This window comes from Agelaius phoeniceus, chromosome 2 (genome assembly GCF_051311805.1).
Source record: "Agelaius phoeniceus isolate bAgePho1 chromosome 2, bAgePho1.hap1, whole genome shotgun sequence".
NCBI classification, from domain to species: Eukaryota; Metazoa; Chordata; class Aves; order Passeriformes; family Icteridae; genus Agelaius; species Agelaius phoeniceus.
The window spans coordinates 13706288-13721985 of NC_135266.1; the positions used below are offsets into that span (position 1 = coordinate 13706288).

At 36.7% G+C, this 15698-nt stretch overlaps 1 protein-coding gene across 2 annotated transcripts in view; it reads right to left on the reverse strand.

Annotated features, from left to right (window-relative positions):
• The window catches only part of POLA1 (DNA polymerase alpha 1, catalytic subunit), a 184927-nt gene that overhangs the window by 97949 nt on the left and 71280 nt on the right, over positions 1-15698 (reverse strand). For both annotated transcript variants that reach the window (XM_077172117.1, XM_077172125.1), the window contains 5 exons: positions 14524-14656; positions 12892-13023; positions 10732-10906; positions 3436-3614; positions 1586-1717 (listed from right to left, as the gene is read on the reverse strand). In XM_077172117.1, coding sequence (XP_077028232.1) covers positions 1586-1717; positions 3436-3614; positions 10732-10906; positions 12892-13023; positions 14524-14656 — 751 coding nt within the window. The remainder of the gene's footprint in view (positions 1-1585; positions 1718-3435; positions 3615-10731; positions 10907-12891; positions 13024-14523; positions 14657-15698) is intronic.

A 15698-nucleotide genomic window follows, 5' to 3' on the forward strand; every position in this document is an offset into this window, starting at 1 on the left:
CTCCTGCCCTTAAAGGCATCTTTTCATACAAGTTTACTATTGCATATCTTCTGCACACGTTTTCAAACACTTCAAATGCCTGAAATTATTTAGCATGTGGCACTGTCTCTTATCATTATACATGCAACATACATTAAATCTAAAAACCAACTTACATACAAAAAGAGTCAGTGTAAATATATGACTTAAACCCATTATTTAATAACACTTTAATATAATGATAATTTTGCAGACAGGAGGACTTTGCAATAAAGTAGCATGAGATCTCACATTTTGGTGACTTCACCTGTCCAAGTCATCTTTAACTTCAATGGAAAGGAACAATCTATCTCTGTCTTGGGAAATAATGCTTAAATTTTAATAGCCTTAGAAAGTTTTGTGCTTCTTTTTATGCAAAGATCTTCAAAATAAGTATTTTTACCTTCAGAAATTATAATGCTTTCAGAAGCAATTATAATTGCATTATAATTGCATTAAGAACTAGTACAGGAGAAAGATAACACAAAACATACACTTTCATACACTTAAACTTAGCATTAAACCATAGAAATAATTCTTAGCATTGTAGTTTGCTGTTTGCAAAAGAATTCTGTAACACTTAAGAAAACACAGAACAAATTAGGTACATTGACATTTGGTACAGGCCAGATTTTCAAAAACTATTTACTTTTTTGGGTGTATCAAAAGTGATGAGCACACAAAGGTTATGAATGTCTTCAAAATTTATGTCCATCCTGCAGCTCTGTAAGCAGGCAATGTTGGGCAATAAAAAAAAGCAGGCAGGCAATAGCATAAGATACTCTATGAAAATTTGACCAAAATAGCTAGATGCCAATTCACAAAATATGATGCTTCTAGCATATCAGAAATACAAACCACATTGATCTAAGTTAAAAAGCATGGTGGATTTTGTCCTAATGTTGGACAGTGAGAAGACAGGAATTTTAAATACTACACCTTTTTTCCCCACAATGCCATACAAAGCCAACCACTACCACTGGCACTTTGGATTTCTTGCACTAGCCCTCAAAAAAAGAGAATTATATTAATTTAATTAACTACCCATCTTTCTCCTCATTTTCTCCCCAATCATTATTAAGAAAGATTCATAGTACCTCCCCTCCTACAGTCCTTCAGAATTTTTACAAAGCTATATTCGGGTTTCCTTTTCACAATGTAAGACAATATATATCAATTTGAGTTGAAGAAAGAGAATCATATTTCAATTACATGAGAAACTGACATCTACATATTTGATAGGCTTCAGAGATTTTTCTAAAAGCATTGAGATAACGCACTCTGGCTAAAGATCTGGAAAACAGAGAGCTACTACATCTGTAATAATGCTGACACAAACAGTAACAGAAATGTAAATATACCTAACTATCTTGAGGTTGAACTGAGAAAACAAACATTTTAAATTATTTTTCTAATTCACTGATTGTCTTATTTTCAGAAAGTTGGGGGTTGATGCTGCATGCTACTACTTTACACTACACAAAAAAAAAAGGGTAACATGACCCAAAAAACTCAGCACTACTTGAAAAACCCCTTTCCTCCAACAGAGTATTTTCTGCATACTTACACTGTAGTATTTTCTGATGTGGCGTCTAATATCCAGCAGTAACTTGTTGTTCATTTGAACCACGTAGCTGAAAGGAGGCTCCTCACATTCTGTCTTGCTGCACCTTTGCAAGCTGGGTTCAATAAACCGCCCCTGGAAACAGAAGTGTAAGAACAGCATCATTATGACAGAGGATGGAAGCAGAAGTTACCTCAGGAGTTTAAACATAATACATATATTTTTTAAAGTAGCAGTCTTAAAGGGCCCATAATATCTGGGCCTTCTTTCTTCCCATCATGGTTGGCCACACCCATATGGGAAAACTGCAGGGCAGAGATATCTTCATTCTGTTCTTAAGGAAAGCTCTTTTAGAGAACACACCACTAATTAATAATTCAAAAAGAAATGCTGAGTAAAAAAAAATTCATCTATGGACAAATCATGGTCCCCCATCTCCACCCAAAAAGCCCCAGGTTTATTGTTTTATCAGAGACAAACTTCAGCCTCAGTCCACTGATCAGAACTTTGAAATCAACCTTGTAGATACTAATTATGAAATTACCAACAGGGCTGTAGAGACAAACTGCATAAAGAAAAATCACATTATCATTTTTTATTTTCTCCAAGTTCAAATAGTGCAAACTGTAAAGGCTGTTATCTCATTCCCTTCTTTTTAAAACCTTCTGAACACCTGACATTAAAATTTCAGGACCTGGAAGTGTTGTGTGAACAGCTAAAATTAAGTTTGTGGGATTCTCACTAATGTAACACCAGTCTGGTAGGCTGGACAGTCATACAGCTTTCAGAAAACTTTCCTGCAAGGTAAGACTCAGCTGTTGCGAGCCATCTTGGCTAAACCCCCACTCACAACACTAATTAATTCCAGGTGAAATAGAGGAGATTTTTGGCTTGGTTTCAGGATTTCTTCTGTGGTTTGCTGGTGGGGATATATTTTTTTAAGGAGTTTGACATCCACTCCTCTCCAGTTAGCCCATCTGCAACTTGTCAAGTCTACATGCAATTAACTGTCTTATTTACAGCTGCGATGAAAAAAAGTCAAGGATTCACAGAGTATCACTCGATTTGTGTGTCTTTTCCTCTTACATGCTTCCAAAGACCGCTTTATTTTGATTCAAAAAAATGCAAAACATCTGCTGTTTGTCCAAATTTACTTAAAATAATTACTTTTAATTTAGATAAAAGATTTATTTGCTTTCAGTTTCAAGGTTTTCACTACTCTGAAGCTCGCTAATTTGCCGATGACTAATACATACATAACATGCTGTAGAGTTAAATACTTGGCCCCACTTCAAGATGTGGTCCAAGGTCAGAGATACATTTTTTGGCAGAACTTCTCAACAAGAATGTACCCCTATGACTTTTTATTCAATTCACAGAGACAGAAGGAAAGATAAGATAGAAAAACCTTACTCTCAAGAAGGGAGGTGGGATGCAGCAAGATAAACACAAGTTTAAAAAGCACTTTGTTCCAATTAATATGATTTAGGATAAGAAACTGCCACTGCTATACAAAAGTTTTATTAAATAGAGAACTAGAAGTTACTAAGGTGTTAGGATAAGGATTCCTTTAAAAAGTAACAGCACAATCATTCACGACTGTGGGCAAACAGATTAATGAAGCCAGATAATCTCACACGTTCTGCGAGACGACGCAGCTGAAATGCAAAAATGGGAAAAATATTTCAGCACTATCCTATCAGCAATTATCTGCTCCAAAGCTATAAATAGCAGAACTGAAACAATATGGTATCTTCTCCTACATCATTTGAATCCTATCTGAAAAGCTGTTCTCTCTACAAGCATTTTTCTCTCTCACCAATGAGCAGAAACGAAACAAAAAACCAACTAACCGAACCATCAAAGACATTGTCATAAATATTTTCTGTTCCGCATTTGAGGCAGCAAAACTTGAATCTTTCACAATCCCTATATTTCTCCTCATCAGTGAGCTGAGCTGGGCCACCAACCAAGGCATCATTCTCATCTTTATGGTAATGGTGATGGACTCTGAATTGGGAGGGATCCAGTCCTATTAATAAAGAAACAAAAATTTCAAAAGACTAAGAGGTCAACCATGCAAGCAGGCTTATTTTTCATATGCTTGGTGAAGCAGATTCAAAAGAAAGTTACAAAATGTAAATTCAGAAGCTGAAAATCTCTCCTTAGCAAAACTTCCTCTATAAAACATAAGTACATTCTACAATTTTTAACCACGAATAAAGGTTCACGAGACATGAAGAAATCATCTTACTTATCTTCTTACGCAAGATTGCTTTATAAATAAAACAAGCACGCTGCATTATCATGGGAGTATGCAAGAGAACATTTTGTTTCTGAGGAAACCACTCCTAAAGGATAGCTTTATTGTTATTTCCTTCTTAAGTTACATTGAAAATATTTCAATAAAAATGTGCATCGTGATTAAGAAACAGTCTTTAAATCAAAATGGCACCATTAATACCAAAAACAGGGAATAAAACCCCCATTAAAGAAACGCGGGTGCACTGCTATTACCAACTCCTTCAAGTCCGTACACAACTGCCAACTCTGATTTCAATGCAGTGGTCGATTTCATTTTGGCTCAGTGGTTAACAGCATGGAGGTTTCAATCTAATGCAGTGGTTAAAATTCAGCAGCAGCATTTAAAACCGCAGCGCAGGAGACAAAGTGCTTTATTTTTGATTGCCAGAACTCAAGATTTTAAACAAATAAATACACAAAAGAGATCCCAGAAATACTGATTCAACCACAAATAAGTAAATAAGCAAGCAAGCATGAAGTTCACTGTTCTAGGAATAAGACTGCCAAAGTAAACTTAATAAAATCCACAAGTTCTGTCATCCTTTGTCATGTGCAACATTTTAAAAGTCCATGCATCTCATTTACAGGGTTTTTTTGTTAACTTTAGGGAAAAACACATGTTCAGAAAAAAAACTTAATCGAATGAGCACGTAGGAGAAAACCCTTCAGAAAACTATGGCTCACTTCAGTAGTAGAACAAAAAGATCAGAGAAGCACTTTAAAAATATTTTTAACAGACATTAAGCCAAGTAACAGATTACCATGTGTTAAACCATATCCTGTATAAACTTCAGTTAAAAAATATAATAATTCCTATAAGAAATGTAACCAAGACTACAAGTAGAAAGTGAACCTTCACCTTATTATAACTGTACCATGACATTTAAAGACAATGGTTAGGAAAAATATTCAGTTAAACTACACAAATATTATTGCACTTACAACACCTGTGTTATACAGGCAGATATAAATTGTCTGTATATAAAAGATTTTATATGTCTGACTTTAATACCACTATTCTGAATTTTTATGTCACAGTCTTAAAACAAATTCAAGCAAAAGGAAAAACTCCTTTGCCAAATAAGTTTATTTGGTTCTTGACAGAATATGGGTTTCACTAAAATTTATTCCATCTTACCAATTTTGCCAAATGGAAAAAATGTCAATGCAGAAAGGTAACAATTCACCTCCAGGAGGTTTCTAAACTTTTAATACAGTTCTCCACTATTCATTTAAAGAAAAAAGGCAAAAGCAAAATACACTGCTAATAGCATATTTTACACTTTAATACACATGGTATCCCCCAAAAAAGACTGTAGGGGTTTTTTCTGGCTTTTTTTTTTAATAGAAGGGTTGGTAATATATATGCAGCACACAGGTAGTAGATAAAAGGTTTAGAAAGGGAACTAGAGTTCAGTATTCAGATTTTGCAAAAAAACAACTATGCAGTAGGTTGGATCTAAGAAAGTAATGGTGAAAACAAAAAATCTCAGTTTACTCCGAGTTCAGAAGTGGAATGAAAAAACATCATTCCAACTTTCTGAGACAGATACCATTACAGTTCAGCTAGAAATCTTTGTTTTTTTCACAAAACGCAAATATGGAGCAAAGTAGCTCATTAAAAGATAAAAGGAGACAAATTCTGGTCTTCAGACAACTGCAGTTCTCCAACATTGAGTCAAAACCAGTGACTAAGTATTGGTCATTTTATTTTAATTTAACAGGAAAAAAAATTGTAAGAATTTAAATCACACCCATCTCTGAACTTTCTAAGCTTTTTTGGCTGGAAAAAACAACAAAAAAATATTGTGCTGAACCAAGAATACATTTAAGTTTTGGTGTGCAAACAGCCACAGTGAAATTAAAAGGGACTACAAATCAGGCTTTGAAAGAACATGCCTACATTAATTATCTTGTGCAATTGGGAACTATTTTATTTATTATCTCCTTTCAGGAATAGTTAGTTGGTTCAGTTAATCCATTTCAGCACCTAACTGGTATCCTCTCAGACCAGGTCACACTGGTCACATTATTTCACTTGGTACACAAAACAGGGACTATCTAATTGGGCAGTGGGAAAAAAAATAATATCTGGTTTTGGTAATTTATAAATTAATAGGATGAGACTAATCAGTGAACTTTGAACTTTTTTTTTTTTTTTTCCCTCATGACATCAAGAAAAAACAAAAATCAAAGCAACTTTGACTTACTCTGACAGGAAAAAGTCTTCAGGCCTATCATTAAATTACCTGCACTGCAGGTAGGCTTTATCACCTCACCAAAACGACAAAGCACTGCGACATTACGAACGTGCGGGCTGACCAAACTAATTAACACAACTAAGTTCGGGGAGGTGATCCTGAATTATTCAATAGAATTATTAAAACCATTACTAACTGGCAAGCTAAGCGGGTAACCCAAGAACCTGAAAACACGGTCACAGATTTTTACCACACGCAGTATTTTAAAAGCAACATTTCTGCGGATCGCTTATGCCCTTCCTTCCCCCGCGGGCACAGGGGCGCCGCGGCCGCCGGGCCGCCGTGCGGGGGCCGGGGGCTGTTCCCGGGGCTGTTCCCGGGGGCTGTTCCCGGGGACTGTTCCCGGGGCTGTTCCCGGGGCCCGCTCTCGGGATGCCGCATTCCAGCCGCAGGTGCTCGGGGGCCGCGGCGGCTCCGCCCGCACCTTTCCGCAGGGACCCCGCGCGGGAGGCCGGGAATCGGCAGCCGGTGCTGCCACCCCGCGGCCGGCGCCGCGCACTGCAGCGGGGCCCGCGGGGACGGGGCCGCGCGGGGCCCTTCGTTTGCTCCCTCACATCGGTCCTGCTTCTTTTATTCATCCATCTTAGCGTTGTCTCTGCATTCATTCACATTTTCACTCTTTCTTTTATTAACTCCAACGCGCTTTAACGATTCTCAGGTTCTGAGCAGTTCTGCAGCATCTCAGAACACCCAGCCAGCACACAAACAGCAAAGTCCACACGCTCTAGGGCTAGTTATTGTCATGAAGTTTTGTCACAACTTTAATCTTAATTTTCATCACTGTCCTTTCACTTCGCTCCCTAATGTGATCAAAACAACAGAAAAGTCAAAGCCTGAGCTAAACTCTGCATGCCACAAGGAGAGCATCCATCCTGGTTTCTCTCTGGAGAGCCTGTCTGTGCAGCTGCTACACACTATATTAAAGGCAACTGAACAATTCTCTAATAATACATTTTTTTAAAGACAATTTAAAAAGCCAATATATTTGGTGCTGGTGGGTGTCCTTACAAGAAGCAGATAACACATAGACACTACCTCAAAGCAGGGAGCAGAACTGGGAAGTGCTCCTAATGGCAAACCTCATCAGGACCCAGTAATGACTCCCTAAAATCAGTCAGCCTTCCTAAGAAATGCCCAATGCCAAGCAAACTGCACAGCACCAACGTGCACATCCCTCTAAGGCAGCAGAACACACCTCTTCCAGAACATCAAGATACTGTCTAGGACAGCAGTCATCAACTTTCATCATTTGAAGTAAAGAATATTCTGTAGTAACAGCTACAGAAGTCCCATGGTTAAACAACTCTGCTTCCATAATGTCTGCTTATTTCTGACAACACATAAATAAGATGTAACTTTTCTTTGAGACAAGGAGCAGTACTTATGTATTAACAAAAACCCCTTATTTGAAATACAGTAAGAGAATTGCTGTGCCATACAGTTCTTCCAGTTTAAAAGCTAGATATCTTAAGGATGAAGTCAGGTCTCCAAGACTTAGGAAGATCAGATTTATTAAATTATATAACTGATTAGATTGCAGACTTTATTTAGTTTTACAAACTGAGAAATGTCACTGCATTTCCTCAGAAACTTCAAGACAAAGAGAGTGAATGCAGGAGTGAGCCCAGGAGGTTCTTGTGTTTAGGAACAATGAGCTTCCATATCTCAAACGCTCAGCAAATGCTCCTACAATGCCCCAAAACAAAAGGTGGTTTTCAACTTGGTTCCATAGTGAACAAATATTATATTTAAGGGGTTCTCTGCAATTTTAAGCTGCATTATTTGCTCCAGTTCTTCAGTGTCTAATATAATTTAAAATTACTTGCTTTGAGCACAGACAGAACAAAGAACTTTTCAGCACTTTGATGTGAGCCAAGCTTCCCTACCAGAGTTCAATTTTATCTACTCAGACTATCAGGGTGACAGGAAACATTCACCTTATAAACATGCATTATTGTAGATTCCGTTAAACATGCAGCCAAGATCTTTTTTCTACAACCACTGTCCCTATACAGACACATATTCTACCTAATACAATAAATCTGATCAGTGGAGGAAGACACACACAGTGAGAATGCAACAGGGTTTTGGTCCATAGGTATGATGCTTTATGCATCCTTCAGAATGGGAAAATGTGCCTTTTTGCAACAAGATGGGAAAAACAATGGCAATTTGGATGTACATCATGATGAAAATACTAAGTAAAAACGCCCAACTTAGCATCACAGATCAGTAAACAGTTTCTGTATTTGCTTGTTTTACCAAGCTGGACTCAAGTATCTTGTACTCTTTTGTATTTTACAAAGGATTTTTGATTTTTATTAAAGAAAACCACTTGACTATGCCTCCAGTACCATTAAAAAAACCCTGTAAGATAACTTCAGCTTGCAATGACTAATGTACAGCTCTGATCAAGTGCTGTATATGAAAACCTAAGCAGATCAGAAGTCTTGAAAGAGACCTGACTTTACCCTCAAGCACAATTTAAGCTTCCCCAAGAAAACAAAGCTAGGGAAGGTGATAAAATTTTGACTGTACAGCAAGGTCAAACTCAACACACTTCAGATCTAAGACTGTAATAGATACGTACAGGTTTTCAGACTGACAATTGTGGACTATTAATAAACTCTCAGCTGCATGAAGCTATTACAGACCATAAAAGAAATCTTCATCTGGAATGTACTACAGTGCAAAAAGCAGCACAGGCACTTGCAAACAGTGGCAGGACCTTCTGTGCCTATCAAGTGGCACAGAGTTCTTAAGATCTGGGTAGTTAATTTAGGTGTCTGAAGGGAGCCAGTCTTTTCTGGAAATCTAACCTGTTGTGAATAAGAGCTCTGAATTTGAGCTTAACTCTACAAGCCTAACAATCTTTGCCAATAAAAATAAACTAGCTTCAGAAATCATTCCTGTCTTTTACCTAAATGAAGTACAAATTTGCTGCCCATTTTAAACCCCTTCAACCTAACCAAGAGTGCTTGACCTTTTCAGTCAGGCATGCCACACAGTCTACTCTGGGAAAGTTGGATACCAAGGCCTTGCCACATAATAAACAGGATGATTTGTGTGGTCAGCCTGCATGTGTGGAGCAGGGCTGGCACCTCCTCAGAGCATGAGAGCTGTTGAGGACACGTGAAACATCAAATGCCTCCAACAGACACCTTCGCTGACTCACAAAAAGCAGAATTTGTGTCTTCAACCCTTTCTCAACCACTCAGAAACAGATGGAAAAAGCTGCATGTAACAAGAATTGTCTTGGAAGATTAAGATCCTTCATGGCTATCATCCTCCTGCCTGAGAAACAGCAAGGCACCTTTCTTGCACACATTCCAAGTACAATCTCCAAGCTATTCAGCTGTTACTAAGGCAGCTACAGAGATGCAGTTACACAGGTGAAGGGTCCTGAGGCTACCTGATTGTTAATTGGCCAAATCACCTAAACACAAAATGCTGACAACTAACTCCTCCTTTGTGCATTGCAAAATTCTGAAAAAAGTAATTTCTGCAGGTCTGAACTTCCTGTAGACACAGGCTAAAGCACAAACTATTAAACTGAGAGAGTGCAACTCTCTAAGAAGTTCTCCTAGAGAAAAGGCAGTCTTGTCAATAATTTCATAGCCAGCAAAATTAACAACTTTTTCATGTCCTTGAGCAACACTTTTGAAAATAATGAACTACATGTGAGTTACAAATCACAAAATTTCTGTTTATCAAGTAGATCAGTCAAGTCTGTTGCTGAATCATTTTTGAGGAGGAAACAACACTAAAAGGAATACACACACAGAGTACAGTATTTTCAAGAACAGAGACCCAATAGAACCGTTAACAAATTTTCAACCTTTCAGTTTTTCTAGGTAAGAAGCCCAGGGAATAGAGAAGAAAGAGGCAATCACAGCTGGGCAGAAAAATCTCTAATTCTAATTATTAGACATCCTTTTAAAAGGAAAAACAACTCTAACAAGAGCAATTCCCTGTTGCTCATTTGAATTAAAACTGTTGATTTCATGGATCACTAACATTAGTTATATTTTTTGACAGCAGTTCTTGGTTTTGGGACCACTTAATTCCTCCATATGAAACAGTTAAAACTGTTACTAAGATTTTATGTTTCTATTATCCACTAAGTCAGTTCTAGCAATCAAGTCTTCACTTACATCCTAGTAAAAATTTGTATTCTTTCATTGTAATCATGACTTTTTTTCCCCCTGGGAAGATGCCAGAGATGCCAGCATTTCTCTCTGGAAAAATATTACACACTCCAGAACTCCTTTAGTAACTTAAAATCTCAAAAAGACATGCAATAGTACTGTCATTTCTGAAAAGCAGATTTTGCAACTCTGAACAAGGATTGTAAGATTAAGTGTTAGTGATCACCTTCTGAAAAAATACTATTCTGCAGAAGTCATAAATACACTTAGAGTATTTATGACTTCTGCACACTGCTTTCTACAGGCTGTGTAACACAAGCTATTGTTCAATATAAAAAGACTGATCTGGGGAAGCGTTTCTGTTGAGAAACACACATTAAAACCTCTCACATTGGATCTTTAAATTCTTCAAATAAACTGAATTTAGAATACTTACCTAACCATGTTGCAATAAGAACAGAGTCAATTCCCTCTATGGGCATACATATTCTAGCAACTACTGGATGTATTTGCTGTGACAGGTAGTACTGATAATCAATTTTAAGATTTTCTTGCTTTTTTAACTGTTCTGGAGCATATGCTCGCTGGCTGGCACTGAGATCTGATCCATCCTAAGGAGACACATACAAAACAAAGTGTGATAAAAGTCTATACAAAGAATTATGTTTCAAATATTATGCATTATTTTAATGCAAAATCGTTACACACTCTTTTGGTTGATTTATTATGCATCCAATACAAATCCAGCAGTAGTAAAAAAACTGCATTGCTGATGCTGGCATCAACTAGCAAGTTCAAGAATGCAAAACCAGCTTGTATTATTGTAGCCTACACGTGCAAATCAGTACGAAGAGACAGAGTAAACAGTCCCATCTGTCAATTCTGAAATGCACAATGAAAACACATTGTAACCATCAGCCCAGTTAAAAATACACAGAGGGCATGCATTTTGGATTCACTTTGTACTAAACCAGCATTATCATTTTGCACAACAAGCAAATTCTAAGTCGTGGATATCAAAACTATATCTGTTTTGCTAGGAAATTTATATTCTTTAATTCTATAAAAATATTAATAGAATGAATGGTCAGAGAATGGACCAGCACGCATTGGCATATGAATAAATAACAGAGGCAACAATGTTGATTAGAAAGAGGAAATTCTAAAATATTCAGAAATACTGAAAAAATGTATGGTGACATCTCAAGCCAAGAGAGAAACACCACTTAGAGGTTAAAATATACATTACATTCTTCTCCAATTTGAAAGAGGAAGATAAGGAGAAAATAATTCAATTTGGGAAGGCAATAACTAAATTGAAAACAATATACATGGAGGAATTAAGTATCAGTTCTAAGACAACAGTACTCTTGGAAAATGTAACTCATTTAAATCTGTAGAATCATAATCCCACTCCTCAACTGCCCTAGGAAATACTATTTCTAATGTGTGTCAAAAATCTTACAGCAAAATCAAAGCAGTATTTTTGCAAGATTCCGTAATAGATGTAAACGTTTATAGGAATGGGGCGGGGTGGGGTGAAGTACTGTTTTGGGGTTTTTTTGCTAAGTACAGTCTCTTTTTTGATTTTTTTAAGCAAAATAGAACAAATGCATTAATACATGACACCTTCATTTTTTCATTTAAGATGAGCTACTGGTTTCAATAGGGTCAGCAATGATGGACTGAAAACCCATCACTAATAAAGACAGACTGCAAGCCATTGGTTCCTCCTACTCCTTTCAGACAACTTAGTATTCAGAACAAAATTAATTTAGGACTATTCAGCTCATCCAGCTGCTTTGCAAAAATAATTACAATGCAACTCCTTCAGCTCCCTTCTTTCAACAAGTATATTCTTCTCTTGTATTGTGCCACTGCTCAGCCGCACCCGTGGCCCAGCTCTCAAAAGTCTTGGCAGCTTTGGGGTGCCAGGCTAAGAACTCTCAATTAAGTCAAATACAGTATATTTTGGGTTGAAAATAATGAAGGAGCTGAAATACTCACATTGTCAAGTTCATCAGCTTGGCCTAAAAGATCCCTTGGTCCATCTAACTCAATCTACACTTTTTTTTTAATTACAGAACCAAAGTGGAGTATATATTTGTGAAATAGGGATAAGCATTTATAGGATAAACACCTGAAACTAGAAAGTGGCTCAATTTTCCCAATCTATACATCAGAGGTACCACCAGATCCAATGACTATGAATTGAACAGACAAAGGTGATACTGGAAAAAACAATGACACTATTTAACCAACAACAATTATCTTTTCACAAATGAAAGGTTCTTCACCACCAGAATTTTCTTCTGCTGAAAATGAAGACTAGGCATTTTCTTTGAAGTAAGTTCTAGCTCCAAACACGAATGAATTCAGGGAGATTTTACCAGTCACTATATAGAAGTAGTTGCTGAAGTGATCACAATGATCTATAAAACTAAATGTAGTACAGACAACCGACTATTTTAAAATATAAGACTACCTCACCGAAAGGAAATGCCAAAACATATTCTCCCAGAAGCTAAGCTGGGTTTTTTTTTGCTGTATCTCAAAACAATACCTAGTATTTAGCTATAAAGAAAGACATTTTTACCTGACAAATGATATATGACACTGTGTCTCCTGCCTTCACCTTTCGGCCTCCATGAGAGTTTATCCACATGGCCACATGCACATGTGGCAAGGCTTTTTTGTCAGGATAATCCTGGGGATCTTTTGTCAATGCCTAAAATATCAAAGGGGAAAACAGAAGCATAACTATGAGAAAAATCCATTACTTCAGTGATGGACAACTCAGAACTTTAAAAGACAAGATTACATAGCAGGTATCTTCATCCTTATACTATTCACAAGTTCTTCTGAAGCACAAAGATAAAAAAACTGTGACAAACTTATTTGCCATATGGTAAGCCCTAGGTACCAGTCCTTCAAATTTTATAAATGTTATTATTAATAAAACAAAATTATGTTTTTACACTTACTATCTGAAAAAATGCATGTGTTATGATCATAATGCAATTGTTTTAAAATTAAACTAAATTGAAGATGACAATATTGTCCAAAATACAAAAGTAGAGCCAGAGTACCCTCTTACTACTGTTCCATTAAGGTCATACAGCAAATCTGAATATTGTCTAGCTAAGGGTATACAACAAGCTCTGCAGCAAGAGGGTACAACTGAATTTAAGTATTTCTGTGTATCTCATACTACTGAGATTCCACAAGGACTTTTTCCTTTAAACAAAATAAAATGCTACATTTAAATATTTACTGTCATCCCAATTCTTAGAAACAACTTCTACACTTGACTTAATAGTTAAATACATTTTTTTTCTGAAGTAGTAAAACAGAGGAACTTTAGGAATTTTAAGTGAACATTTTGCTATATATATCTTTTACAGGGACACTAAGTGCTTTTAGAAGATTTGCATCAGAACATTCTTTTTTTGACTCAACCATAAAATTCAGCAATTTCTCTACACTCATATGACAACCTGAACACATTTCTTAACTGATTAACACAGAGCAGACAGATGTCCAGCTGGCAAAAGAAACAGACTTTGTATGGACAGTTGATAGATCTCTTCTATTAGAGGCATAAGAGGGGCATGTAATACCCAATTCATTGGTGAAACACCCCCCAACAGGAAAGGGGGGGGTCTCTGAAGTTAAAAAAAAGCTTTTATCATTAAGGATTCCAAAAAAAACCCCCAAAACTGCAATGCTGCTGCTAAAACTACTGTAAACAAAGCAGAGAATTTTACTTCTTGTTGCACAAAAGTCTTAAATGAGGTTTCAAAATTACTATTAATTTTTTTATACAGAGCTTTCTAGGGAAATATTATTAGAGTTTTCTGGAAAACAGAGTATTTGATTTGTTTCCATGGCATTCTTCAGTTTATGCATTTCAAACCTGAAATATAGAGTAGCAGCTCAGGAGAGAACTACTCCTGAAAACATCATATCATTCTCAAAGTGCAGAGTGAGCCTGGTAAACAGCAGGATGGGACAAGACACCAAGGTGTTATTCTGGAGCCTCCAGCCTCAGTAGGGCTTTTTCCCCCTCAAATTGGAGGATCTTCACAGCATGTCCTCAACTATTCAGCACCTAATAAAACTCCTGCTATTTCACAGCATCATAAGGATTAAAAATATTTTTGTCAGCAGTCAGTATATTCAGGAACAGTAAAGTTTTTCTGAGACAGAAAAGTGCAAGATAACTTACCTTGTTTATTTCAAACTGACTTGCAGGGATCTGACCACTGACCACATTTTCTCCAATTTCCATAAGTCGCCTTTGAATATTTTCCACAATTATGTCTCGGGGCTGATCAGAAAGAATCTGACCAATTACATAGCTGCAAAAATAGTACAAAAATTAAGAAAAGCTTGGCACATGCAAAACCATTACAACAGACAGAATGTTCTCTTTCCCCTAGATTTTCTCTAGACATTAAAGAGCCCAAGGATGAAGTCTGATGAAAAATTTATAGAAATTTACCAGTATATTTTATGTTGTGTTTTATTTATTTACTTATTTTACTAAAAGCAAATTACTGCATTAGTTCTAATGCTAAATAATGATTTGGAATGGGTGAGTGCAACTTTCAATTTTCTTCTGCCATATCATTTTTCCATTTATTATTCCATAGCAGGTATCTTAAGATGGGGGAGAAGAGAACATATCAAGTAAGCAAAGTCTTGCCTATTGCTGCAAAATGTGGTTGGAAGATCTGCCAGCTGCAGAAGAGTTAGTCACTAAAGAACACTCTCCAACATTTGTATAGCTTTAATTACTAATACATTCCTAACTTGGAAAAATTTGCTTCTATTATGATGCATCTTTTCTTAGAAAATGCAAGTCTTAAGAACAGTAAGCAAGTGTGTGGTGTATTTTTACAGATGTGAAAAGTATTCATTTTTGGATACATTTGGACCATGAGCTGTTTAAGTTTTCAAGAGGCATTATACAATGAGTCAGCACCCAGATGACCACCTCTCCACTCTCTCTAATTTTCTTTCTATGATGCTAAATGTGTTACTTCTACTGAATTTAAGCATTAAAATGCCCTGTGCAACGACAATTAATAAACAGTCAATCCAGTATCCATCATAATGAAGTCTCATAGGAAAAGGAAAGAGAGGCAGTCTTGGGAAAAGGGACCACCTCCTCAGGCTGCAGCCAGTGCACTTCCAGCTTTTTTAGAGGGTGCTGAAAGTGCTGAGCACCAGCTTCTTTAGGAAATAAAACATCTGACCTAGAACCTACAACTCCAAATGCTGACAGCATCTACTATCTTCACAAGATTTCAGTCCTGGTTTATTAAATGACATTTACAACACTGACAACTCAAAAGCACAGCTTCCACAGGAGACACAAAACCAGAGAGTGAAATTCGG